The sequence below is a fragment of the Paramisgurnus dabryanus genome, chromosome 23 (genome assembly GCF_030506205.2).
Source record: "Paramisgurnus dabryanus chromosome 23, PD_genome_1.1, whole genome shotgun sequence".
Taxonomy (NCBI): domain Eukaryota; kingdom Metazoa; phylum Chordata; class Actinopteri; order Cypriniformes; family Cobitidae; genus Paramisgurnus; species Paramisgurnus dabryanus.
The window spans coordinates 23,323,992-23,348,503 of record NC_133359.1 but is presented as its reverse complement, the minus strand read 5'-3'; the positions used below and the strand labels follow the sequence as shown (position 1 = coordinate 23,348,503).

Here is a 24,512-nt window from a genome sequence, read left to right as displayed (position 1 = left end):
AAGAGCGTGCATATCATGAATGCTGGGTCTTGTTTGTTTTCTGAGAATCTACTGAACCTACTGGTAACTTGTTTGCCACGTAGCAATAAAAAATATACTAAAAACCTTGATTATTCTGGTTAGTCACATTGTACTGCTATTATTTTGAACAAGACTGTATATATATATTTATATATATATATTCCAAAGAAAAGTGAATGGTTTATAAATAATTTTGGCATTAAGGCAAAAGAAGTTAAATTAAAGCTTTTCAACCTATAAGGCCAGTGGGTTTTGTTCAGATGTAAATTTGTGTGTATAATATACAGTATGAGTGTGACCTTATGAAATGTAGTTTTTTACAGAGCTGTGTGTTTCTCTGGTTTTTTTGCTAAACAAACTAATTAATTGGTTTGTTAAGTTAATTTTAACACAATTATCAGCACACTAAGGTTTAAAAAAATTATCCGGCCCGCACTTCATGGTGTTATTTACCATCCGGCCCTCCGCCTAAAATGAGTTTGACACCCCTGGTCTAAATATTCATGTTTGTGTATGCAGGGGAAAGAGTTACAAAGTGTTCACACAAAACAAGCAAATAAATGAAAATTAAATGACACTGAGAGAAAATTGGAGAAAATACAACCATCTGAAAAGATTTTGTAATAAAAGACATAAATCATTCAGAGATTTTCACAATAGTTGTTTGTGTTGTGTGATGTTAGTGTTTATATTCTGCTGTAGTTTGTGTTCAGTCAAGTGTGTAGAGGTTTTTGTACAGTCGCTCTATTAGTTTGTATCACTGTGGTGGACTTTCGGCAGCGGCACCAAACTGGATGTTGGCAGTAAGTAAATAATCCAATAATAATTGTAATACAATAAATAACTGTTTCTAAATATAAACATCAGGTATGAAACACAAGATGGGAGGTACTTTATATCAGATTTATTTGTATTTGAGTGATATTGTGTATACAAGAGCACCCAGAAGTTTTTACAAATATTTGTTTGAGTCAGTATTATAGTAAACGAAAACTATCACGAAAACTGAAACTATTAGTGAAAAAAACATTTAAGTTAACTGAAATAAAATAAAAACGAAGATTTCTAAAAAAAACTAAAACTAAACTATAACTAAAATGTGGACCTGCAAAACTAACTAAAACTAACAAAAATTTTGGAAAACAAAACTTGCGTTTTCGTTTTTTAAATGTTATTGGATCAGCAGTTGAACCCGGAGTCACTCATATTACCGGATCATAAGCAAATGTTCAGCAGATGTCGCTGAATCATTAATGACCAATAGGTGGCAGATGAATGTCTATTAGAACTCCTGACCTGCACAGCAGCGTCACGTAATGTGTATGACGGCTAGTTTATTAAGACCACGTGTCTTCTGCTGGCAAACCATTACAATAACTGAAGAAGGTTTAATTACTGTACACGGAAGCATTTAAATGTTAAACATGGCTGAAAACACTGACGGCAACTGCTTGCTTGGCAGTGTTAGCTGACGCTTTTTGGTTGCTATGATAAAGAATGTCCGCTGAACTTATCTGAAATTGTATATGCTTTTGCGGATAATCAACAAATAATATTATATATTAATATTAAGTCAACAAATAATTGTTAGTACAACGATGTCTTCTGGTACAGAAATGGACACTCATAGACAGAACATTAAACTTTGCATTGATTTTCAGTTGTTGTGCACAGACATAAGTTTGTACAAGTAAGATGTGCTGATTCAATCTAAATAATCTGGGTTATTTTTAACCCAATGCTGGGAAAATATTGGGCAAAACACACATTAGATTATAAATAAACATATGCTGGGTTGTTTCAATGCAATGCTGGGTTGTTTTAACTCATGTTTGGGTTAACAACCCAGCATATGATTATTATGATTATAACAAAACATGTATATTTATATATTTATATTATATATACCCATCTTAAATAACCTAACAGAATATAGAGTGTTGGTTGGTGTGGTATTTGTCCTGCCCTTTGATTGACAGGACTAAATAAAAAAAAACTTATTTAAAAAAAATGTATTATCTTATTTTCAACACGACCAGATTTGGCAAGGTGTATGTACACAACCATGATAATATGCTAAAGACTAAACTATACTAAAACTAAATAAAAACTAAAAGTAATGATTTTTGAAAAATAGAAACGAAATCAAAACTATTTATACACCACTTAAAATAACTTTTTTTTAACAAAATTTTTATTTAGAAAACATTATCAGGTACAAGGCATGTGTGACAAATGATTTCTTAAATGTGCATGCTAAACTTGTATTCTGTAAAAAATTATATTAATTATTAATATTATTTATAAATGTTATACATTTATGTGCAGTATTACAGTACACAAAAACTGTCAACACTTAAACTGACTGACCGTTATACAATATTTCAAATTTCTTAATACTTTCTTTCACGATAGTTTAAGTTTTGTCCCGCGCTAAAATGTATATTTGATCTGTCTTAACTGAAAACAGTTTGCATTGAAATATCTTAACATATCAGTGCCATTGTTTTGTCTCAATGTGCACGCCGGTAATGTTTATTGTAAGGTTTGTTTTTTTTAAACTAAAGTGTGTTTATATAATTAAGCCCTAATCCTTTATTTATATAAACCCTGTCCAGGAAAGCGCCTCTATATTTTTTTCATTTATATTTTCATTGAAGTAACAAAATGTATTTCAGTGATTCAAAGCCTTCAGATAAACATGAGAAAAGTTATATTAGCCGATTAATGCAGATATAAGATTAAAAAAACCTCAAAACTCGTCAGGAGACCTATTTTTTATTTTTTTATTATTATGATCTTTAATGTTTAACACAGATGGAGTGAAGTTATTTTCTTTCTTGTGTGAGTTATTGACTATTGATGTGATTGTCAGGCAACAGTCGTCCTAAAGTGAGCGTCCTGCCGCCGTCCAGTGAAGAGATTTCCACAAAGCAAACAGCAACACTGATGTGTGTGGCCAACAAGGGCTTCCCCTCAGACTGGAGTCTGAACTGGAAGGTGGACGGGATCAGCAGCAGGTCTCAGTACAGCAGTGTTGCTCTCCTGGAGAAGGACGGTCTGTACAGCTGGAGCAGCAGTCTGACTCTCTCTGAGCAGGAGTGGAGCTCAGTGATCTCAGTCAGCTGTGAGCTCACACAGAAAGACCAGCGTGATAAAGTCACTGGAGAATTGAGGAGAGATCAGTGTTCACAGTAGATCCACTCACTCTCACATCAAGACTAACAGACTAACTGTGTTTCTCTTCATTTCTCTCTCTCATCTCATCTCACATCAAACAACACAAGTCTATGTCTGCTTTATTCATTCACTCGTGATTGTGGGACAATTCATCAAATAAAATCATATTCTATCTTTATGTCTTTGACTCATTTAGTCTGTTTTGAATATGAAAGCTCTCATTTTATAAATAAACCTGACTCAATGAAGCATGAAAACACCTGCAGATGAAGTAAATTTACATAACTGTCAGTCAAATGAAGAACCTCAGACATGCAGTGATCTTGATCAATGATTATAAAGAGATATTGAAGTATAAACATGTGTGACAGTCAGATATGATTGATGTGTCAGTGGGTTTAGTTTGATAGTTATTCTGTGTGTATGGATCTGAGAGAAACACAAACACTCACACTGATGATGTAAATATGAACTAAAGTCACTCAGTTTCACTGTTTAACACTTTGTTGTTTGAAATGAGACTCAGTTGAGTTTGATTCATGGATAGATTTGGAGTTTTGTTTTATTCATCAGTTTACACTGAGTCTCCTCTCAGCAGTCATACTGAACTTATGATTGTTTTATTCTCATGTGACTCCTTCAGTATTTGTGATTCAGCTGTTTCTCTGCATGATATCATCAGTTTAAATATCATGAATTAAACTATAGTAAAAAACTAAAATAAAACTTATCCACGGTGAAGTTGTGTGTTTAAAACAAATGAAAACAGACAGACAATAAATTAATTATACAATTTACAACTATCAAAAACAAAATAAATAAATAAATAATCAAGTAAATGTATAATTATCTATAACAATGTGATTTAAATAAACTATAATAGAAAACAAATGATCTGTAGGTGAAATAAATTATCAGCATCATCATCTGCAGTATCTTTCAGGTTTATGAGTGCAGTCGCTGTGAGTCTGACTGACAGAGGTTTTTGTATCACTCTTTATCACTGTGTCAACACCCAGATACTACTGATATAGTGATAACTCTGACAGTAATAATCTCCTGAATCTTCAGTCTGAACTCCACTGATGGTCAAAGTGAAATCTGTGTTTGATCCGCTGCCACTGAATCTTGATGGAGTTCCTGACTGGAGGGTTGTTGCTCTATATATGAGGAGTTTAGGAGCTTCTCCAGGTTTCTGTAAGTACCAGGCTAAAAAATCACCATTATACACTGCACTGCTGACTTCACAGTTTATTTTAACTTGTTGTCCTGGTTGAACTGCTGTTATTGATGGACTCTGAGTAAGAGTGTACTGTCCTCTACAAACTGAAAGAAACAACAAGAATGAAATATAAGACAACACTGAAACAAATCAATATTTCACTCTTCAATGAATTAATGATCATGATAAAAATGTTACAACACAAACCTTGAGTAAAGACTGTGAGTGTCCAGATGAAGATGATGATGAAAGTCATTGTTGTTCTTTTGGTTTGTGTGATGATGAAGATTCTGTTCTGTTCTGATCTCAGTCATGAAGTGTTAAACTCACAGCACTATAAACACTCACACATCACTGAAGCATGACAACACAATGCAAAGAAGACGACAGGAAACTTCTGCTCATACAGACTAATACACTATCATTATTTAATGTGGACTTGCATGCAAGAAATATTCTGAATAAAAACTAAAATCTTAAATAAACAATACATTTTTGAATAAATGTAAAACATTAATGTGCAAAATTCTTTTGTCTAAATATTCAAGTTTGTGTATGCAGGGAAAAGAGTTACAAAGTGTCCACACAACAAAAGCCAATAAATGAAAATTAAATGACACTGATAGAAAATTTAACCATTTGAAAAGATTTTGTAATAGTTTTCTGTTCATTATTTAGACTGAAATCATTCAGAGATCTTCACAATATTTGTTTGTGTTGTGTTAGTGTTGTATATTCTGCTGTAGTTTGTGTTCAGTCAAGTGTGTAGAGGTTTTTATACAGTCGCTCTATTAGTTTGTATCACTGTGGTGGACTTTCGGCAGCGGCACCAGACTGGATGTTGGCAGTAAGTAAATAATCCAATAATAATTTTAATACAATAAATGTTTCTAAATATATACATCATGTGTAAAACGCAATAAGTGATGCATGTTTTATTTTTATAAGATATTGCGTATAGAGCACCCTGAATGTTACACCCAGAATGCACCCTAATATTTGTTCGTGTTTAACCATTTGTACATATAAAAAGTTTGTGGGTTTTCTCAAACTCAAAATGATTTTCAATTTTTACATTTACTGTATATGAACTCAACATTTAGTCTTATTTTGTTTAGGCTCAAATTATGTTTTGTTAACATCGCGCAGCTCCGTTTTATTATTTGGTGTGTAGTTGAAACTGGGTAACAAAAATATTTATAGCATTTGGTAAACAGTAAGATAGACTTCTCAAACTTGAAGCTTGTTTATTGTTTATAACAGATTTTTATTGGGCTGTTTGTTTGTAATGTGATTGATTTTATATTAACTGGAATTCAATTTAGAAAGCGTTATCAGGTGCAAGACTTCATGTGACAAATTATATTTTTTTGTTTAAACTAAAGTCTCTTTATATAATTAAGCCCTAATCCTTTATTTATATAAACCCTGTCCAGGAAAGCGCCTCTATTTTTTTTTTCATTTATATTTTCATTGAAGAAACAAAACGTATTTCAGTGATTCAAAGCCTTCAGATGAACATGACAAAAGTTATATTAGCCAATTAATGTATCTATATGATTAAAAAACTCTTTTCTTTCTTGTGTGAGTTATTGATTATTGATGTGATTGTCAGGCAACAGTCGTCCTAAAGTGAGCGTCCTGCCGCCGTCCAGTGAAGAGATTTCCACAAAGCAAACAGCAACACTGATGTGTGTGGCCAACAAGGGCTTCCCCTCAGACTGGAGTCTGAATTGGAAGGTGGACGGGATCATCCAATAATAGATTTATTTATTTATTTTATTTAATAATAAAAGATATTGAATTTCAAACTGAACCAATCATATTAATAAGCACATAAGCTCATATTGTCTTTGTGCATATGGATCAATTAGATTAATGAATAGAAACAATACAACTTTAAATTCACACTTCCCAGCCGACATTGCAAGGTGGGGCCCTTATGGGCTTCCTATGTGGGCCCCACCTGGGTTGCCCACATGAATTTGATATAGACACTGAGTGGGGCTTATATGGGGCCCAGGTGGGCAACACACATGGGGCCCATATTGGCCCCACCTAATGAAGCCCACATTATTTACCAGGGCCCAGTATGGGTTTTTAATGGTTACTAGACTGGTCCCTTAATATGTAATAATTATACTTTTAATGCTTAATTGTAATTTACTTAGATAACATATTTGTTTTAAATTGAAAACTAATAAAAGCTAAATAATTTCAGTTCGGTAAATATCAGTTTTCAGCATAAATATTTAACAGTTCATTTATCTGTAACATCACAAAACATGAAGGAGGTGCAATCTGAAAAAAGAAATAAAAAACTGTAACGGTTCGATATATCAAAATTCTTTATTGTCAATTTATAACAATACAATGCTAAAATAATCATGAACATTTCAAAACTGCTGAGGCAGGTAATGACTAACAATTTAACATAACACTTAAAATAAGCATTGAAAGAAGTCAAACTCTTAAAATACTTCAGACTCAAAAACAACACAAATATTGCTCACTGTTCTGTAGATGGTCTTAATTCTGATCATCAATTAATCTTTGCTCAAATGTTTGATGAAGAACTTCCAAAGCATCCACAGCCAAACTCATTAAATGTCCTTGCACGTTTGCTTTGATTCATTGCTGTGCAGTCCGTGAACTTGCACCGTAGAATAAAATGTTCTAAAAACACAACTCAGAATAAATTACAAGTTTAACAGTTGTGAGAGACTCCTGCTGCTCCGGTAGAAACCGTATCCTTGCGCCTGAGCGGAAATTCTTGTAGTTAAATGTTTATCATCTTTATAGTTGTAATTTTAAAAGTCCGCCTATTTAAGCAAAGATTATATAAAATATATTATATTGTGTGAAAAAATCACAATCAAAAACATTTGAAGCAGGACTACTTTGTCTAGCGTAATGTGTCGTAGCAATGAGCAGATCGTAATGAGGTCATCTTATATGAATCACCTGACTCCACTAATCAGGCTTCTTCCAGAATGTTTGAAACATTTCTTTATTTAACACAACTGATGAACTTTCTGACATTTCTTATTTTCACTCATGCTCAACTGTGCAATTTAAAATTAATAATTGGCAGGTAAACATTATAAATATCACAATTAAATGTAAACAATAATGCATTTTTATTTTAAATGTTTTATACTGATCATATGCTATCTGTGATATTATTTGCTCTTTGTATAAAAGTGACAACATCAACCAAAAGTAATAATTTTAAGAGTTTAAATGTATATAAAATGTATTTTAAGCATGAAATTATTTTGCCCACAAAGGTCCCATATGGGTCCCATATTACCATCCAACATGGGCATACCTATATGGGACCCCACATAGTCAACCCACATGGGACCCATATATATTGCCCATGTTAAGCCCATGGCCACATGAAACCCATGTTGCCCATATGGGACCCATGTGAGGCCCACATATCAATGTTAATTAAAGGCCAGCACTCCTGTGCCTTATCAGTGCACATCTTAATGCGCGTCTACAGCCTATATAAAAAACAAAGATTCTCCAGCCAATGAGCACCCGACGGGGGCAGGCTGCAGGAAGACTCAAACTCCTCGCGCATGTTTTATAAGACAATACCTACTCAAGATTTTGCATCAGTATAATTTTCAGGGAAATTAGAGCAGGATTCGGGATTAAGATTTTGCTTCTGTATAATTTTTGTGACAATTAGAGCAGATTTCGGGATTCGGGACAGCAGCTTAGATTTCGGGACTGTCCCAAATTTTTCGGGACGTCTGGTCACCCTATGGAGTGATCAAAGGAAATGTTTAAAATAAATATTTAAGTATGACTTTGTGTGACAAAAACACACGCACACTTCAGTTAGTGCGGTATAGATGTGTTTAAAAGTTTTGGCAACTGGATTCAGTTATAATTTAAATTGGTTCACTATAAATGCATTGAAATGGTAAATACTACATCTACAATTAACTGTTTCCAATGTGTCTGAGATATTACCTGATAGGATAGAGAACAGAGAAAGGAAGAAAGTTTAGAAAAAAGAGAGTCACCATTGAGAACTGAAATCTTGGCCAAATGGCCTGAAACCCAGAGCTCAGGTATTGAAGAAGAGCGTTAGAGATCAAAGAGATAAACCAAAGAAGAAGAAACTCAACATGATAGATTCAAACTGACGACATTTAACCCCTACTGTACTGGATAAACAACTCTGCCAATAGCAAGGGCGTAGGTTTGATTCTTGGATTGGTGGGGACAAAAATAAAATTGTTGCATTGCAAAAAATATTTATCACCGTTTACTTAAACAACAGACAATTCAGTATGTACTACTTTTCTCAGTAACATCTGACTCGCCACCCAGGTGCCATGATCCCAAATTTCATGTACTATAATAAACAACTGGTTATGTCCTAGAGCCTAATAAACAGTAACTGTTTAAGTCTGTGTCAAAAAGAAGAAAAGAAAATCACTATGTAGCACATATGAATCCATATTTGCTTTATAACACTGAAGAATATGCAATTAATATTTTATTCTTAATTTAATTTTGGCAAAAAAAAAATCCCAGTGTTGAAGTAGGTGTATGCATATCATAGAGTTTCTTGAACAACTTTTATGAACATATCTGTTGTTAATATTAAATCTTCTTTTACTTCATTAACAGACAGTTAATCAGTGGGAAAAAAACAGAAGTTTAAAATGCAACCTGACATTATGTCTACAACTTTGCAAGTAATGAACACAGTGCAGTAATGTAAAGTATTCAGCAATAATGACATTAATTCTACCATGTTGGTGTAGCCTAATTTTATTTCATGGATTAGGGACCCCCTAAATAACCTTGCCACTGTTGGACTTTAAGGCGTCCATTGCATGTTCATAATTAGAGGAAAGGCACAGTATTAAAATTAAACTATTTATTGATCAGATATGAAAAAGTTTTACAGTGCGCTGGGTAGTCTCAAGGCCACAATCGGCAATCGACTAACCCCCAGCATTTGGGGAAGCAATTATTTATAGAGTATGTGACGTCGATCTTCTTCTTAGAATCTCCACCCACAAAGGCTGCTTTTCCTCGTGAATCTGACTCCCTCACCACGCCCAGTTTCAGCCTGTAGGCGAAGATGGACACACACAGACAAAGAAAAAACAAACTGTTCTCCGCACAACTTTGAGAGTCCTGCAATTTGTCACTTTCCCCCCAGTACTTTTCCACTTCACATATGATTGACTTCACATAGCATATTATAATGCTTTCTTAAAAACAAATCATTAATAAAACATTCATTTATTCATAAAAGGACATAAGCTGTAAGATGAAAATGATTATTATGTAAAACACATTTCAATATCATAACATCATTTCATTATTCGTAAAATTGGTTATATGAATAAGGCACACATTAACTTCTTTAGATAGATAAACACATATTAAATCTTTTACTGCAATACTACGAGATTCTGTTTTTCAAGGTTGAACTGCCCTGCCCCCATTAGGTTATTCTGTATGCAACCTTCATTTCATTGGTTAATACACATTTATCAAAGACAACATCTTATATTTATTACATCAACTATTCAGTGATTAATACTGATTAAGTAAGAAATACATTGCATATTTTATCCTGTGAATATTAAAACATTGGTTAATAACATGGATGTCTGTTTGTTTTTCTCCCTCAGGCCCCTTTTATCTTGACTATTACCAGATGCACATTCCTAACTAATCCTTCTTGCAGCTTTTACACACACACAGATAACATTCTTGTATTCAGCACAGAAATCATTGTTGTATCAATACACATGAATTAAGATTATAAACAGCACGATTAATAAAACAAAATCAAATCCCACACCACCCAATTTATAAAAGGTTTATTTATACTAACACAAGTTTGCAACTCCTCAGGTTAACATGGGATTGTCGTGTATATGGGAAAACACTCACCGTTTCTCAATCCAGTGCAGCCTGCAGAGGTTGCTTATGCAGGGTGCATACGTCATCAAGCCTGGTTTATTAATTGACCATTACATTCGCAATTCGTAAGCATATTAAACAATTTACTGTTAACTAAGAATAACAGTCAACTTTTTATTTGTAAATATTCTGAAACAAGACAAGCTTGATGACGTATGCAGCCTAGAAATGCGACCTCCGGAGGCTGCAGCCTTCAAATTGAAGCACGGCCACTGACTTGAATCATTATGTGACGCAACTTGTTACCTATTTTGTGCATTAAAGAGTTACAGTGGGTATAATAATGCTTTCTTCCTTAATTACCTGTATCCCGAATAATCCAACCCTATCTCACGGCGAATTCGTAATAATTCAAACGATTTAACCAAGTGGCTAAATCGTATGAAATCATACGAGCTGGCTCGTACGAAATCGTACGATTAGTTCATCGCATTTAACACAGCCCTGTGTTGCAGGGATTTCGTGCTAATTAATACGAATAGATTAAATCGTACTATACCATACGATTTTGTTCATCGCATTCAAGAAGCGTGACCCGTAGCCAGAAAAAAACTCTGGGTGTGCATCTGAAAATCTGCGTGTGTCACAGGCAAGATAAGCAGAAACGCTGGGGAATTCAGGTGCTGTAAATCCGGTGGACAGGACTCATCTCGTTATAGATCAAGATAATTTATAAAGATCTTTAAACGAAGGATTGGAGTATCAGATAGTTGACATGGTAAGCAAGTTAGTTAATATTTTAATTAAAAAAGGAAAAACGAAATAAAACGAATAGAATACATTATTGTTGTTGCGGTGTGTCACGTGACAATCATGACCCGTCGCCATGGACACAAGGGGTCAGATAAAATATTTTTAACTTACGCGTGAAAGGGTTGATTTTAAATATATATATATATATATATATATATTCTAAGTAAACAACAACAGCCCAAGTTTAGTACAAAAAAATATTGAAACTATAAATAAATATTCTGCATCAATTTTAGGTGTGCTACTGTGGTTGGCTCCGGCACACCCGTGGCTACGCCCCTGCCGTGACCCAAATCTCGTTCGCACATCATCGCGATATGTATCATCTGTTTACAAACGTCGCCACTCGGTGAGTATACTAAAAGTGTCTGTTTGTTCGATATTAAATTCATTATATGTTCTTTATTAATCCAGATCGGCTTCTAAATGTTATCTGAATTGTATTGGTCATCTATATTACATTCTTTCTTTTTGTTCAAAATAAGTTCAATCAACACATAATCAAGCAGTGGGTGATTGATTAGCGCGTGATTAAAAGCTAGTCACGTTATCCTCGATCATTTTATTATATTCATATTTTTGGAATTAACTACTAATGTACTACTGTGGTATTGTGTGTTTATAGTACACAAATCGTACCATGTTTTTACCGCAGTTAGTCTACTTCTACTGTGGTATTTTGTAGTGCAGTAACAGCAAACCTTATGCTTTTACCACAGTAGTTCAGCCTTTTTATACATAGTAAAAAAAACAGTAACACCAACAACATGCTTTTAATACATTTGATGTACAAATCTGAAATCTTTAGACATTCAGATCTTTCTTTTTTTGGTCAGTTTTATTATATTGCCGTTTTATTTATTTATTTATCTTATTATATAGTCTTATGATAGTGGGCGGATCTTGGGGTTTGTTGTAAATAGTTATACACATACAATGTTTAGTAAATAAAGAATTTAAAAAATATCCAAAATTTGTAATTCACAAATTTTTTTGTCTTGCAGTTTCTTCACATACATCTCATGCTCCTCCATCTACACGCTCCACAACATTTAAACCAACGGCTCTTTTAAGAGCCATCACTTGCAAAAGCTCTCGTACTCGCTCTCCTACTCACTCACTCACTCTCCAACTCACTCTCCTACTAACTCACTCACTCTCCAACTCACTCACTCTTCTATAGGGCTGTGCAAAATAATCGTCTGCGATTCTCATGCGTGTTTCCAGTGTTGGGAAAGTTCACTTTCTACATGAACTAGTTCAGTTCACAGTTCACAAATTTTAAAATGAACTAGTTCAGTTCATAGTTCACATTTCCAAATTTTGAACTAGTTCACAGTTCCAAAAATGAACTAATTTATAGTTCTTTTCCCCATATTATTTTTTTTTTTAAATATTGCCATTATAGCCCATATAGAATCACAGACAGCAATTATTTTATCAGTTTTAACACTGAAGGTAAATGCATCAGATTTCATCTTCATATCCAACTTTAAACCCTTATCCAACCAGGGTTTACGAGCATTGACTGTCTTTTAATTTTTGTATTTGCTTGCACATACCTTGAAATGCTAGCCGGGTGCTTCAAGGGGGTTTTCCAGGCGAGAATCACTGCGAGGCGTTGCGTGTATGACAACTCGCAGGTATTGCACACCGCACGTGCACGTTAAATAGCGTGAGCTTAGTCAAAGTCTATTTCAAGATCCAGAATATGCGTAAGCAGCCTTTGTTAATCGTTAACGATTTAGGACAAATATGATGTTATTTAATGTTAAACTATGTGAGTGGCGCGGCAGGGATTTGGATAGCAGTGTCCAGTCAGTGTTGTTTTGATGACGTATGCAGCCTGGTGGCAGTGTTGCCAGATTGGGTGTTTTTTCCGCTACACATTAAGGCCTGTTACAGTGTGTTTTAGACGGGTTTTCGCCTGGAAGACTCTATAGAAATCTGGCACCCTACTGAATGACGTTAAACTGAGAAAACGTGCCGTTCACAAGCCCCAGAATGAACGAGTTCACCTTGCGTTCATCAGGCAGTAATACAGTACGTTCAGTTCACGTTCACCCAAAATATGAACTAGTTCATGAACTTTCGTTCAATGAACTCGTTCAGGCACAACACTGCGTGTTTCATCAGTAAAGCCGGTTCCGTGATTAGAAGTAAATCGCCATCAGCTGCTTTCAGATGGAGCGGCATTTATTACACAGACCCGTAGTTCACAGAGAAGCTAGGCAAAATTGCATAGATTGTCGGAGTCGATTTTCCTCGATTTTAAACCCGGTTTTGCCTAGCTTCTCTGTGAACAACGAGTCTGTGTAGTAAATGCCGCTCCATCTGAAAGCAGCTGATGGCGATTTACTTCTAATCACGGAACCGGCTTTACTGATGAAACACGCATGAGAATCGCAGACGATTATTTAGCACAGCCCTACTCTCCTACGTATACACACACACTCACTCACTCACTCACTCTCTCTCACTCTCCCCCCTCTCTCTGTTTGTCCCTCTTTCAATTTGTTTTGCCTATTTCTCTTTGCATTCTTTCTTTTCTTCAATATGGCATCTTCAGGTTTTGACCAGTTATGCCAGGAAGCTGCAACTATTTCAAAGCATCTTGACATGAAAGCTGACAATGCTGAACTTGGAGCAGCTACCAGAGAGGCTGAAGAAATTCTACAAATGTTCAATCCTCCACTGGTAAAGTTAATTATATTTCAGTTTTCTTATTCATTTGGTTAATTTTTTATTTACACTTAAGTTGCTTTAATAAATGTGTATTTTTATCTGTTCATAGATTTCCAAGTCCTTACTTTCAATCACTTTTAGCATTTTATTTTAACATGTTTATTTCCAATTTTTTTCAGCTGAAAAAGATGACCAAACGAGCGATTTCCTGGACTCAACAGACACAGTGAACTTTGCACTGCATTTCAAAGGTAATATTGGTTATATAAAATATCCGTATATCCACATAAATGGACTCAGGTCTGTAATAGTGCCTATATACATAATATAGTTTTATAAAATTGATTGTTGTCTGTTGTTACATCTGTAGCCAGCTCCTCAGCCGCAACACCGAGAACCAGAGTTGAGGTCAATGTACTGCTGAGAAAAGTGCAAGATCTGTTTAACCAAAATTATAGTAAGCATATGTTCAAACACTTTTTAAGTCTTGATAACCTAATATACCTTCATGATTTCATGGCATTATTATCAAATCAATAACTTATTTGTGTCCATCAACCATAAGATTATGACACATTACCAAAATGACTGTTTACAGCTGATACACTGGCTCTTAACAGGATAGGAGAGTCACAATTGTCCGACTGTGTTACAATGTGTAACATGTACATGCATGTGTTTGCCCGTGTCTTTCAGAGGATGCCGGAGGTACTGGAAGGCTCCCCTGGTAAATCAAGGCATGACAGTTAAAGTTGCAGGACTGCCCAACAGCCTTACTTTCAAAAAGCCATCATATTGTGGAAGGAAGCAGTTGGAGGCCATTTTGCAAGCGGCTGAGGAGATTTCATTTGAAATCAGTAAGTGAGATTAACAGTGGTTTTGTTTCTCCAGCTGAGTTTCGGCCAATCATTTGGCTCTATGCAAAGTGGGAAAAATAAGTTAACTTAACAATAATACAGGCCTACATGTGAGTCTTTGTATAGTGCAGCACTGGGTGGGTTAAGTTTTGACCCATAACGAGTAAATATTGAAAAGAACAAATGCTGGATTGTTGTTATGCAACCATGGGGTATAATAACCCAGCAGTTGGGTTAAAACAACCCAGCATTGGGTCAATATTAACCCAGTAGTGTGTTCTGTCCAATATTTACCCAACATTTTTGAGCCCAGCCATTTTTAGAGTGCTGGCCACTGTATTTCTCCATGTCTCCTCACCCCAACCAGTCGAGGCAAATGGCTGCCCATTCTGAACCATGGTTCTGCTCGAGGTTGCTGCATATTAAAAGGAAGTTGCCATTGCACTCTCAGAAAAAAAGTATAAAAGTTGTACCTTTTTGTCACTGGTACACTACCTTTTGAAAAGGTCCTAAAATGTACCAGTTAGGTACAGATATGTACCTATGAGGTACCAGCATGTAGCTTGGCGGTACCAATGTATACCTTTTAGGTACAAAAGTGTACTTTTTGAAAAGGTACTGCCCCAATGTCAACTTTTGTATCTTCATGTACCTTTTTTCTGAGAGTTTGTAGCCTAATAATATAAAGAGTACAGTATGGTCTAGACCTACTCTGTTTGAAAAGTGCTGTGAGGTCACTTTGTTATGAATTGGCACTTTAAAAATTAAATGTAATTCAATTGAAACAGATTCAGGTTATAGATTCTGTATGTGTGTATGGCAGTTTGTAAGGGATGTAACACTATTTCTCAGTTGCAGTTTCCTCATTACAGTGGACACATTTTTTAAAAAGGCACCTCTCCAGAATATCCTATAGCTGTTTAGTTGAATTTGACTAGTGATTGTGATGGCCCTTGGCAACAGTTGAATTTTATCTATAACATTATATTTCTCCATTAATACTGCTGTGTGATGCAGAAAGACCAGTTATTTGTTATGCTTCTAAGTGTTTCTTTTTTTCCCTATACATAATTAGATGCAGCACAATGCAACTCCACTGACAAAGCAGAAGGAATGTCAGAGGCAATGGACGCAGAAGGTACGCTGAGATGTTTTTATTTTATCTTTAAATAAATATATAACATTAAACTTAAGAAGCATAAGGGGACATTTAACATCTTTTATAGACCATTTTGCAAGATGTAAACAACACTGGTCCAGAAGCACTTCCTGTATCAGTTTTTTAACACAACATAAACGTTGGGATAAAATACAACCAACAGGACATATAAAACTTAATCAAAAAGTTAAAGAAACATTTTTAAGATGTTTTCTTTATGTGTGAAATAAAGAAAACAGTTACAAACTGAAACAGGAAGTGTTTCTGGACCAGTGTTGTTTACGTCTTGCAAAATGGTCTATATGGTTGGTATTCTGATAATTTTACACTTTGAATTGGATGTTGATATTTAGATGCAAACAATGAATGGTACTGTATCTGTATTTAACCTACAATTTACTAATTAACTATTGACAGTATAAATGTTGACACATTGCATTATGAATTTGTATTTTAGATTCAAATGTTGTATTAAGAAAGTTGTTATTATGTTTTATGTTCTTTAGGTACAGAGCTGGAAGAAAAGTCCTCAGAAACAGCCACTACTGTAGCTATCGTGATGACTGCAGATTAAGGTATCTTTTCAAATTGTGCTGATTTTTATGTCCCATTGTGAATAATAAGCTCTTCCTCATAGTAGACCAGGGCAAGTAGACCTGGTTTGGAGGCAGCAACATGTATAAAAACAGGTAGTTTCAACAGATTACAATACTTTAACAAGAACAGATATTGGAACAGAACCATAGACCAAAACATTTTAAAAGGGAAACAATCCACTACACAGTGACACATTGTGACAAATCAGCCTCCAAATTTTTCATTTAGGATCTAACAGCATTAAACTAGATTCACTTTGTAAGTCTTTCAAGGGGCAGTTTCCAGGCAGAACGTGCAGAATACATAAACAGAGTTCTGTACATACATTTGGGACCTAATGTATAAAAACATCTTAAAGGGTGTTGTCCAGGACATTGTCTTAAATTACAAACAGAGATAGAAGGTGAACACACCAACAATTGCTTTTAAAATGATGTTCCCTATGAATGGCTAGAACAGGCCAACCTACGACTGTATGAGGTATGGCATTACAGTTAGTTATGCTAAAGTGGTGGTGAGATTTTTTTGAATTGATGATTCTTCTGAATCATGTTTGATTTACATACATTTCTGAAATGGAAAACCCAGAGTTTTCCTTGTTTCCGCTTTCTAAAATGTGCCCTAGGTATTCTTCTTTGTTGACCTGGTTGTATCTTATGATTGAGCGTCAGCAATACCCACATTTTAATTTGGCAATAGTTACAAATGAATAAACTGCCTTTGAAATGTTACTTAAAATATGCTCATGAGTATTAATTTCAACTAACTGGCTTGACTTAAATATATTTGTTTTGATAGATGGAGGCCATTTGTGCTGTAACTGCCACGTCCTTTCGATGACAGGAAGAAGAATGCTTCAGAGAAGTGGCGTTCATGGTCACAGTGCACAGTGTGCCAATCATGTTCACACACTGCATGTCAAGACACCATGCAAACAGCCTGTAGCACTGCATCAGTGATAGGAAACATGCTAGTTACACAAGATGTTTTATGTTTTAACTTTGAGTTGTTTTTACTTTGTTTATGACCCCATCCCTACAAACACACACACACACATTTTTTTTATTTTTATGTATTAGGTGCCATTTAATCTTTTTCATGCAAATGTATTGTAATGATTACACTTATAAGAATAAAACAGATTTTTAATTCACTCTAATTTGTATTTATTGTTGTCATTTGTTGGCACCATAAGTGTGGTCCCTTTACCTGGGACATGTGGGGACCAATTCATATCTATTGTACTGAATTTAGGCCACAGGTTGTAAATGATAAGTAGCCTGATGTTTTTAATCTTTTATCAATGGTTCGGTATGGTTGGGTGTTGGCAAGGACCTCACCATACTTTTCAATACAGTGAGTCAAAGTTCGATTTCATGTTATGATTAAATACTTTACATAACTTTCACTTCTTTTTCGCAGTCTTGCTGTATCGAAAAGTTGGTTTATGTCAGAGCAGTAGTGATACTCGTGGACACTTTGATATACAACTGAACAGTACAATTTAAACAACTTTAAATATAATGATGAGGATGATGATGTTATGTGTATCTGCTTTATCAAAGTGATTTTCCTCCATCATACAGATGAAGTTGAAGCAAATCTCTATGACCACTTTTAATGTTATGAATGAACCATCATGACAGAAATATATATTTATATATGAATTGAAAGTAATACAAAAAATTGAGACCAACAACAAAGAGTTAAAAAACTAGCTATGCTCAGTTGTAAGGAATTTTTTGGAATGATTAAGTAATTTCACATTTTGTGTTAAAATTAAAGTGACAACACAAGTAACAAAATGTGGTGTTCCTATAATAAAACTGATTGTGTTGTTTTAACACATCTGTTTTTAAAGTGTATTTATTACTCTGCAGTATGCTGTAGCATTCATTAACAAAGTTTTAAATAATATATACTGTATACTACACTTTACTATAGTATGGGTATTTACTATAAATTACTTTAGTACTTTTATGTGGGCAGAATTTTTATGACTGGACTGACACACCTGATCCACATACATTCATGGTACAGTTTGCATACTGCTCAGGCCTGTCTTTCTGCTTAGAAAGAAGGAACATGAAGCAATACATAGGCTTCCTATACTGTACACATAGCTGAAGCATTCAGTTTCTCAAAGTGACAGGTTTGGAAGGAGGGGAATGGTACTCTAAAGGATAAACTTAATAGGCCTGTTTACAATTTTTAGTTGAGCTCAAAAGAAAACATTTAAACAAAAATAAATAGGCTACAAAAGATGCAAGAGAGCAAACATTATGTACATTATGTAGCAAACATTGTGTATAATGTTTGCTAATTTGGGTTTTGACAACCAATAGGCCTAATAATCATACTAGCCTACAATCGGAGACAACTACCCATCAGACTATGGTCTTATTTATTAATGGTATGTTTTTAATTATCATAGCAGCATTAACATAAATAGATAGTCTATGTGCATATAAGCCCAAACAGAAACGCACAGTTTGTGTGTGTGGCCAAGGTATTCATCAAGGTGTGGGGTCTGTTTACACAGCCAGAAACAAACAAACAGCTTTATTTTATCTAACCGTAACCTTATTGAGCCTTCAAAGTGCTCTCTGAAACTACACCTGAGGCTTGTGTACTTGAAATGAGAACATGAAAAGTTTGTTGTAGAGCTAAGCCAAATAGATCGTTAGAAAGGTCTTGACCTGCAGAATAACATATGTCAGTATGAAGAATCTACATGGCACCTGCTTTGAAATACGGCCCTTTAAAACATCACCTTGGTGCATTTTTGAATGCTTATAATTAGGCAACAAAAGGGGCTATAGACATGGGACAAACTCTTAATGAGAGCTCTTGACCTCAGTTATAATGTCAATATAGTCAACAACTTGGGACTCTATCAAATATGGTTAAAATTTATTTAAACCTATTTAACAATTAAATATTTAAAATCTGAAGTGTGTTAACAATCCCCCTAAACACCTTACTCTGTACTCTCAACTCACTATTTACAACCTCCAATTATAAGAAAAACACAAATGTTTTTAAAAAACTACAATTCCCTACATGTGTGCAATGCAGCTTGATACAAATCAGCACTAAAATTGTAGTTTTTCTGGTTTGCAAAGTAGGGCTGTAAAAACATATATCAACTGAATATATAAACACCTAGTTCAGGCAAACTATTAATTAGGCTGCATCTAGATGATCTACGTTAAGAAAATGTAAAAAAAGTTGTTTTTTAAAGATATTTTAGCAGAAACAGTGTTTTTTGCTAGATGGGATACAGCTACGCGATTTAGGGTTAAGTTTGGGGTAGAATTCGGATGTAAACAGCGAATCTGTCTAGATGTGATACAACTTGTCTTAAATCGCGTGAAATGTTTGGTTTAGGGTTAGGTTTTGGGGATAGGATTAGGATAATAACAGCGCTCATCCGCGAGAGTTTGCTGTTGCTGTATCCCCTCTAGCCACAACGCCGAAACAGCAGAACACGCAAACCCCGCCTTCAACACAATGCACTTCTGTAACCTTCTGCTACCAAAAAACTAATTTCTCAGATCGAAATAGAAATTGTTCAAAATGATTTTATTGTTGAGTTATCAAGTTTTTGTTTTGTATGTCATTTAATTTTGAATGTCATTTAAAAAGAAAACACGTCATGCAAGCTACGTGGTTTCAGTGATAGCAGCCTCATAGCAACCACCATAGCAACGAACTAATACTAAATATAATGGGAAGAAAAAAGTATTAATCCACATCAACTTAGTTCGGGAGAATTTCAAGCCAATATGGTTATGTAAGAACCTACTGTATGTGGCAGTCTGTCTTGTGGATTATGACTGTAAAATCATTGTATAAATCATTTATTAAGTTCATCACTATTCATTGACCTCTAAAGTGTGCTGTGACAATAGCTGAAATCATGACTATAACTCATTCTGGAAAACATTTTATTTTTTACAAACTTTAACAGTATTTGTTTCAAAGGATTCAAGATTCAATACTTTGTCATTTCAACTTAGCTCACAAAAACAAAACACCTTACACACATTGACCACATTTGTACATTACAGTAAATAAGTAACATCACAATGGTAAACACACAATTTTGTCCTCACACAGACTAGTGTGAATATGTGTGCTTAAAAACAGTACCTACGTTTTAAAATAAATCAGACCTAGTAAAACATCATGTTTGCACAAGTAAGGCGAACATTATATTAAACCACCATAAAGGTTTCTATGATATGCTCCAACATATACTATACATTTTACATCATTCTTTTTACAGAATACAATATCAGACTAGAAATTAAAAAAATATGTAGTGCTAGTTATCATATTTATCCACATTGTCATCATTATCACTCTTATCATTGTATACCAGTGTCTGTATGCTTGGCATGGGGAGGGCCTGACACATGTGGGGGTTGTCTGCAGGAACAAAGTCTGATACATGTGGGTGAAACATCATAATGGCTTGATGTAGTTTTCTTTCCAACTGTTGGATGCGTTGAATGAGAGCAGCTTTTGCATGAGTCTTCATATGTAAGGTATCAATCCCTCGCCTCCTCGAAACATCATCTTCTTCAATCTAGAAGACAAAAGAAAACAAAATGCTATGTTATGTTACCAGGTGGTTTCTAATATGATTTGCAGGTAGTTAGTTTGTCAGATGGTTACTAGAGTGACTGCTGTGTGGTTACTAGGGTAAAGTAATTATACTTACAGTGTCATCAAAGCAGAAGTAGACATGCCAAGATGGATCACATGATTCCTGAAAATCAATTGTCGCTACCTGCTTGGAGAGTCTAATGGCAATGTCCTGCCCATCTGAAGCAAAGCTAGGAAACAAGCATGCAGAAAAATAAATGTATTAGTTTGTATTATAGTCCTTTTTAAGTTCAAACCTAATGTCATATTGTATCTAATTATCCACTTATAAGTAGATATACCTGGATATATTCTTCTCAGGTGGAGGAGGACTGCTCTCTCTCCCTTGATTCAGTTCTAGCCACATCTTTAAGGGTAGACTGGAAGTTTGAATCAGACTCTTGCCATATTCTCCCAATACGGTATTTTTTCTCAATGTTCAGCAGAGTCCTCAATTCTAATATCTACACATTACAAAAAGTACAGCACAAAAGTTCAGTTGCTAGCAAGCAGAAAGCATTACCGTGGTACACCTGACCAAACATATGTTACAAGTAAGGCCTTGGTGGTAATAGATTACTAATTACACCACATGAAGATTTGCAATAATGCTGCAATATTTTAATTTATAACCACTGGTGACAGTTTCCTTCAAAACTATGCCATTACTATAATCACACGTTTAAGCACATCAGCAAGGCACTTAAAGGAAAACACCACTGTTTTTCAATAATTTACTACAGGGCTATTCAGATCTTACCCTGGAGGGCCAGAGCACTGCATAGTTAAGCTCCAACCCTGATCAAACACACCTGAGCAAGCTAATCAATGTCTTCATGATCACTAGAAAATCACAGGTGGTTAATGCTACATAAACTCTGTAGTGCTCCAGCACTCCAGTGTACAATTTGAATAGCCCTGTTTAACTATGTTCTTACCTCAACTTATACAAATTAATACATACCGATCTTTTTTCAATGCGTGCACTTTTAATCTTTGTACAGCGCCTTGTGAATGTATTAGCGTTTAGCCTAGCCCCATTCATTCATATGGCTCCAAACAGAGATGAATTTAAAAGCCACCAAACACTTCCAGGTATTTAGACGAGTAAGTATGGTGGCAAAAAAAATAAAACTTTTGTTTGGAGCCATAGGAATGAATGGGGCTAGGCTAAATGCCAACACATTCACAAAGTGCTTAACAAAGACTAAAAGTGCATTCATTGAATAAAGATAGGTATGTATTAATTCATCTAAGTTGAGCTAAGGACATAGTAAAATATTGAAAAACGGTGGTGTTTTCCTTTAAAGACGTCTGTAATTACCATAGTCTTACATTAAAACATTAAACTCTTACTTGAACTTGTAGAACTGAATCAGTCTGATGATGTAGTCCCTTTTCCATCTATAGACAGAGTCTCTGAAGAAAAGACGACATCACTACCATGCTAATAAAGTCATTAATTTCATGTTACTTATAATAAAGTAATTTATTTCATGTTACTTCTATTTCTTTGTTAATAGTATTCATGACATTCTTACAGTATTTAAGACTTTAACTTCAGTTCCTTACTTATTGGTTTCTGTTGGGCTAGCTTTTTTCCATCTCTCCATGTCTCCTTCAGAAATCAACACTATACAACAACAATAACAGAAAACAAGACACACATCAATCCTAAATACTCTTGTGCAAATTGCACTTATAAATGGAATGTAATATTCTCCCATCTACAACTAATTGTTACCTGCTTCTTATGTGCATTGTTTACCTGGTGCCTCTCTGATGACATGAGATATCTTCTTGAGCAAGAATCAATATTTTCTCTGCTTTGTCTACTCTTTGCAGGAGCTGCACCTCTGAAAAGATGAAAAGACAGTTTAATCTACTTATAGTATGCTTACCATTTTGTGTGAGATCGGCTTCACTCCAGAAAATATGAAATGTATAAACAGTGAACCACCAGCACAGAATTTTGAAAGGTTATACAGCAGTAGACACACCTAGGTCAGTTGATTTCCTCCGTCCATAATGCAAAAGGGCATCAGTCAGTAGGTCAAGGCGATGAGATGGAGTCATCTCCTTTGTGACTCTGGCAAATCTTTGGAGGAAAGACCACAGCCTTTCCATTCCTTCCCCGTCTGTGAGCCCAAACCCATCAAGCCATCTGGTACTGTACTTGATCTATGATTAAAGCAAAGTGGTAAAATATCACATACTGTACACAAAGCATGACCCTACTGCTTATAGTGATCTTATGGTATTTTATCTTTTAATTTGTAAAAATAGCAAAGCTGTTCTTTTTATTACTTTATATTAATGTAATTATTATACAAATTAGTTAATCTGCATAAAAAGAAACAAAGGAAACCAATTTGGTTATAACAATCCTCTGCTTATAGTGATTAGTTTGACCCAGACAGATTTGAGATAAACGGTTTCCACTGTATTGTTTACACATTGCATCTCTGAAACAAGTTTAGACAAACGTCAGGTTGGAAAAATGTTAGATTAAAGATTATTTTTAGGCATTTCTGGCTAATTTCAGCTTTGCAGTGCATAGACAGGACAAATTGAGGCCAAACAGGGAGTGAATGATGTGTGTTATATGTCCTGATATCCCTATAAAGTCCTTGAATTACCTGGCAGGGCAATTTGTGTCCATCAACATGAAATGCTGGTAAGTCTAGGAGATGTTGTGTGGTATGCCCTCCCCTGATTTCTGATTGAACACAGTATGACATAATTTTGAGTTAAAGGTCTTTTCTCAAAACAATAATTCAGTTTTACACACAAAAAGGGGTACTTACCTGCAAATGTAAGGCAACAACACAGGCAATGTCTAAGACTACTCGCAGGTGTATGTTCTTGTCCTCACATCTTTGAAGTAGTGCATCAGTGACATACAGGGGATAGGCTAATCTATTTTAAAACAAAAATGTGAATGATAAAACACTTTATACTGAGGAAAAGTGAAAAATAATTATACAATCTCCAGCATCACATTCAATACCTAAATACTCAATAAGGGCACTCAGAATAATTCTAAACATTTTTCATGTTTTCTTGTATAAGTGAATATTATAAAATTGCTGAAAAGTTTCACAATTATATTTGGTGACTAAAAATTTTAATAAAATATGGCTTATGTTAGAGTCATGCTATTTTTGGCATTTTATGAATAGCTAGAATCAAACAGGGGAATTATCATTCATATATATAAACATAAATGTTGTAGATTTACCATGTTAATAACTGTGGAAATGCATCATCACAGTCTGTGAAAAAAGACCATTATAATTCAAAGAGCTTTTCAATTGGTAAATGCATGTGTACAAATAAATACCTCTTACAACAGCCTCATAAAGTTTCTGCATGACTGGTACTGAGTGATGCCTCTGAACGTTGACGTTTTTAA

General features: G+C 34.8%; 1 long non-coding RNA gene and 2 gene segments (V, D, J or C); 2 read left to right on the top strand and 1 right to left on the bottom strand.

Moving 5' to 3' along the window:
• Window positions 1–777: 777 nt before the first annotated feature.
• Window positions 778–3,286, top strand: LOC135781079 (Ig kappa-b4 chain C region-like). The segment is given in 2 exon segments: window positions 778–824; window positions 2,897–3,286. A coding segment is annotated over 1 exon segment (249 nt).
• Window positions 3,287–3,834: 548 nt separating this feature from the next.
• On the bottom strand, window positions 3,835–4,679 carry LOC141281505 (Ig kappa chain V region K29-213-like). The segment is given in 2 exon segments: window positions 3,835–4,527; window positions 4,631–4,679. Coding segments are annotated over 2 exon segments (375 nt in total).
• A 6,043-nt stretch (window positions 4,680–10,722) lies between these two features.
• LOC135781095 (uncharacterized) lies at window positions 10,723–12,360 on the top strand. Its single transcript, XR_010545062.2, has 3 exons — window positions 10,723–11,111; window positions 11,383–11,495; window positions 12,151–12,360. It is a non-coding gene; the product is annotated as an uncharacterized lncRNA (long non-coding RNA).
• Window positions 12,361–24,512: the final 12,152 nt, after the last annotated feature.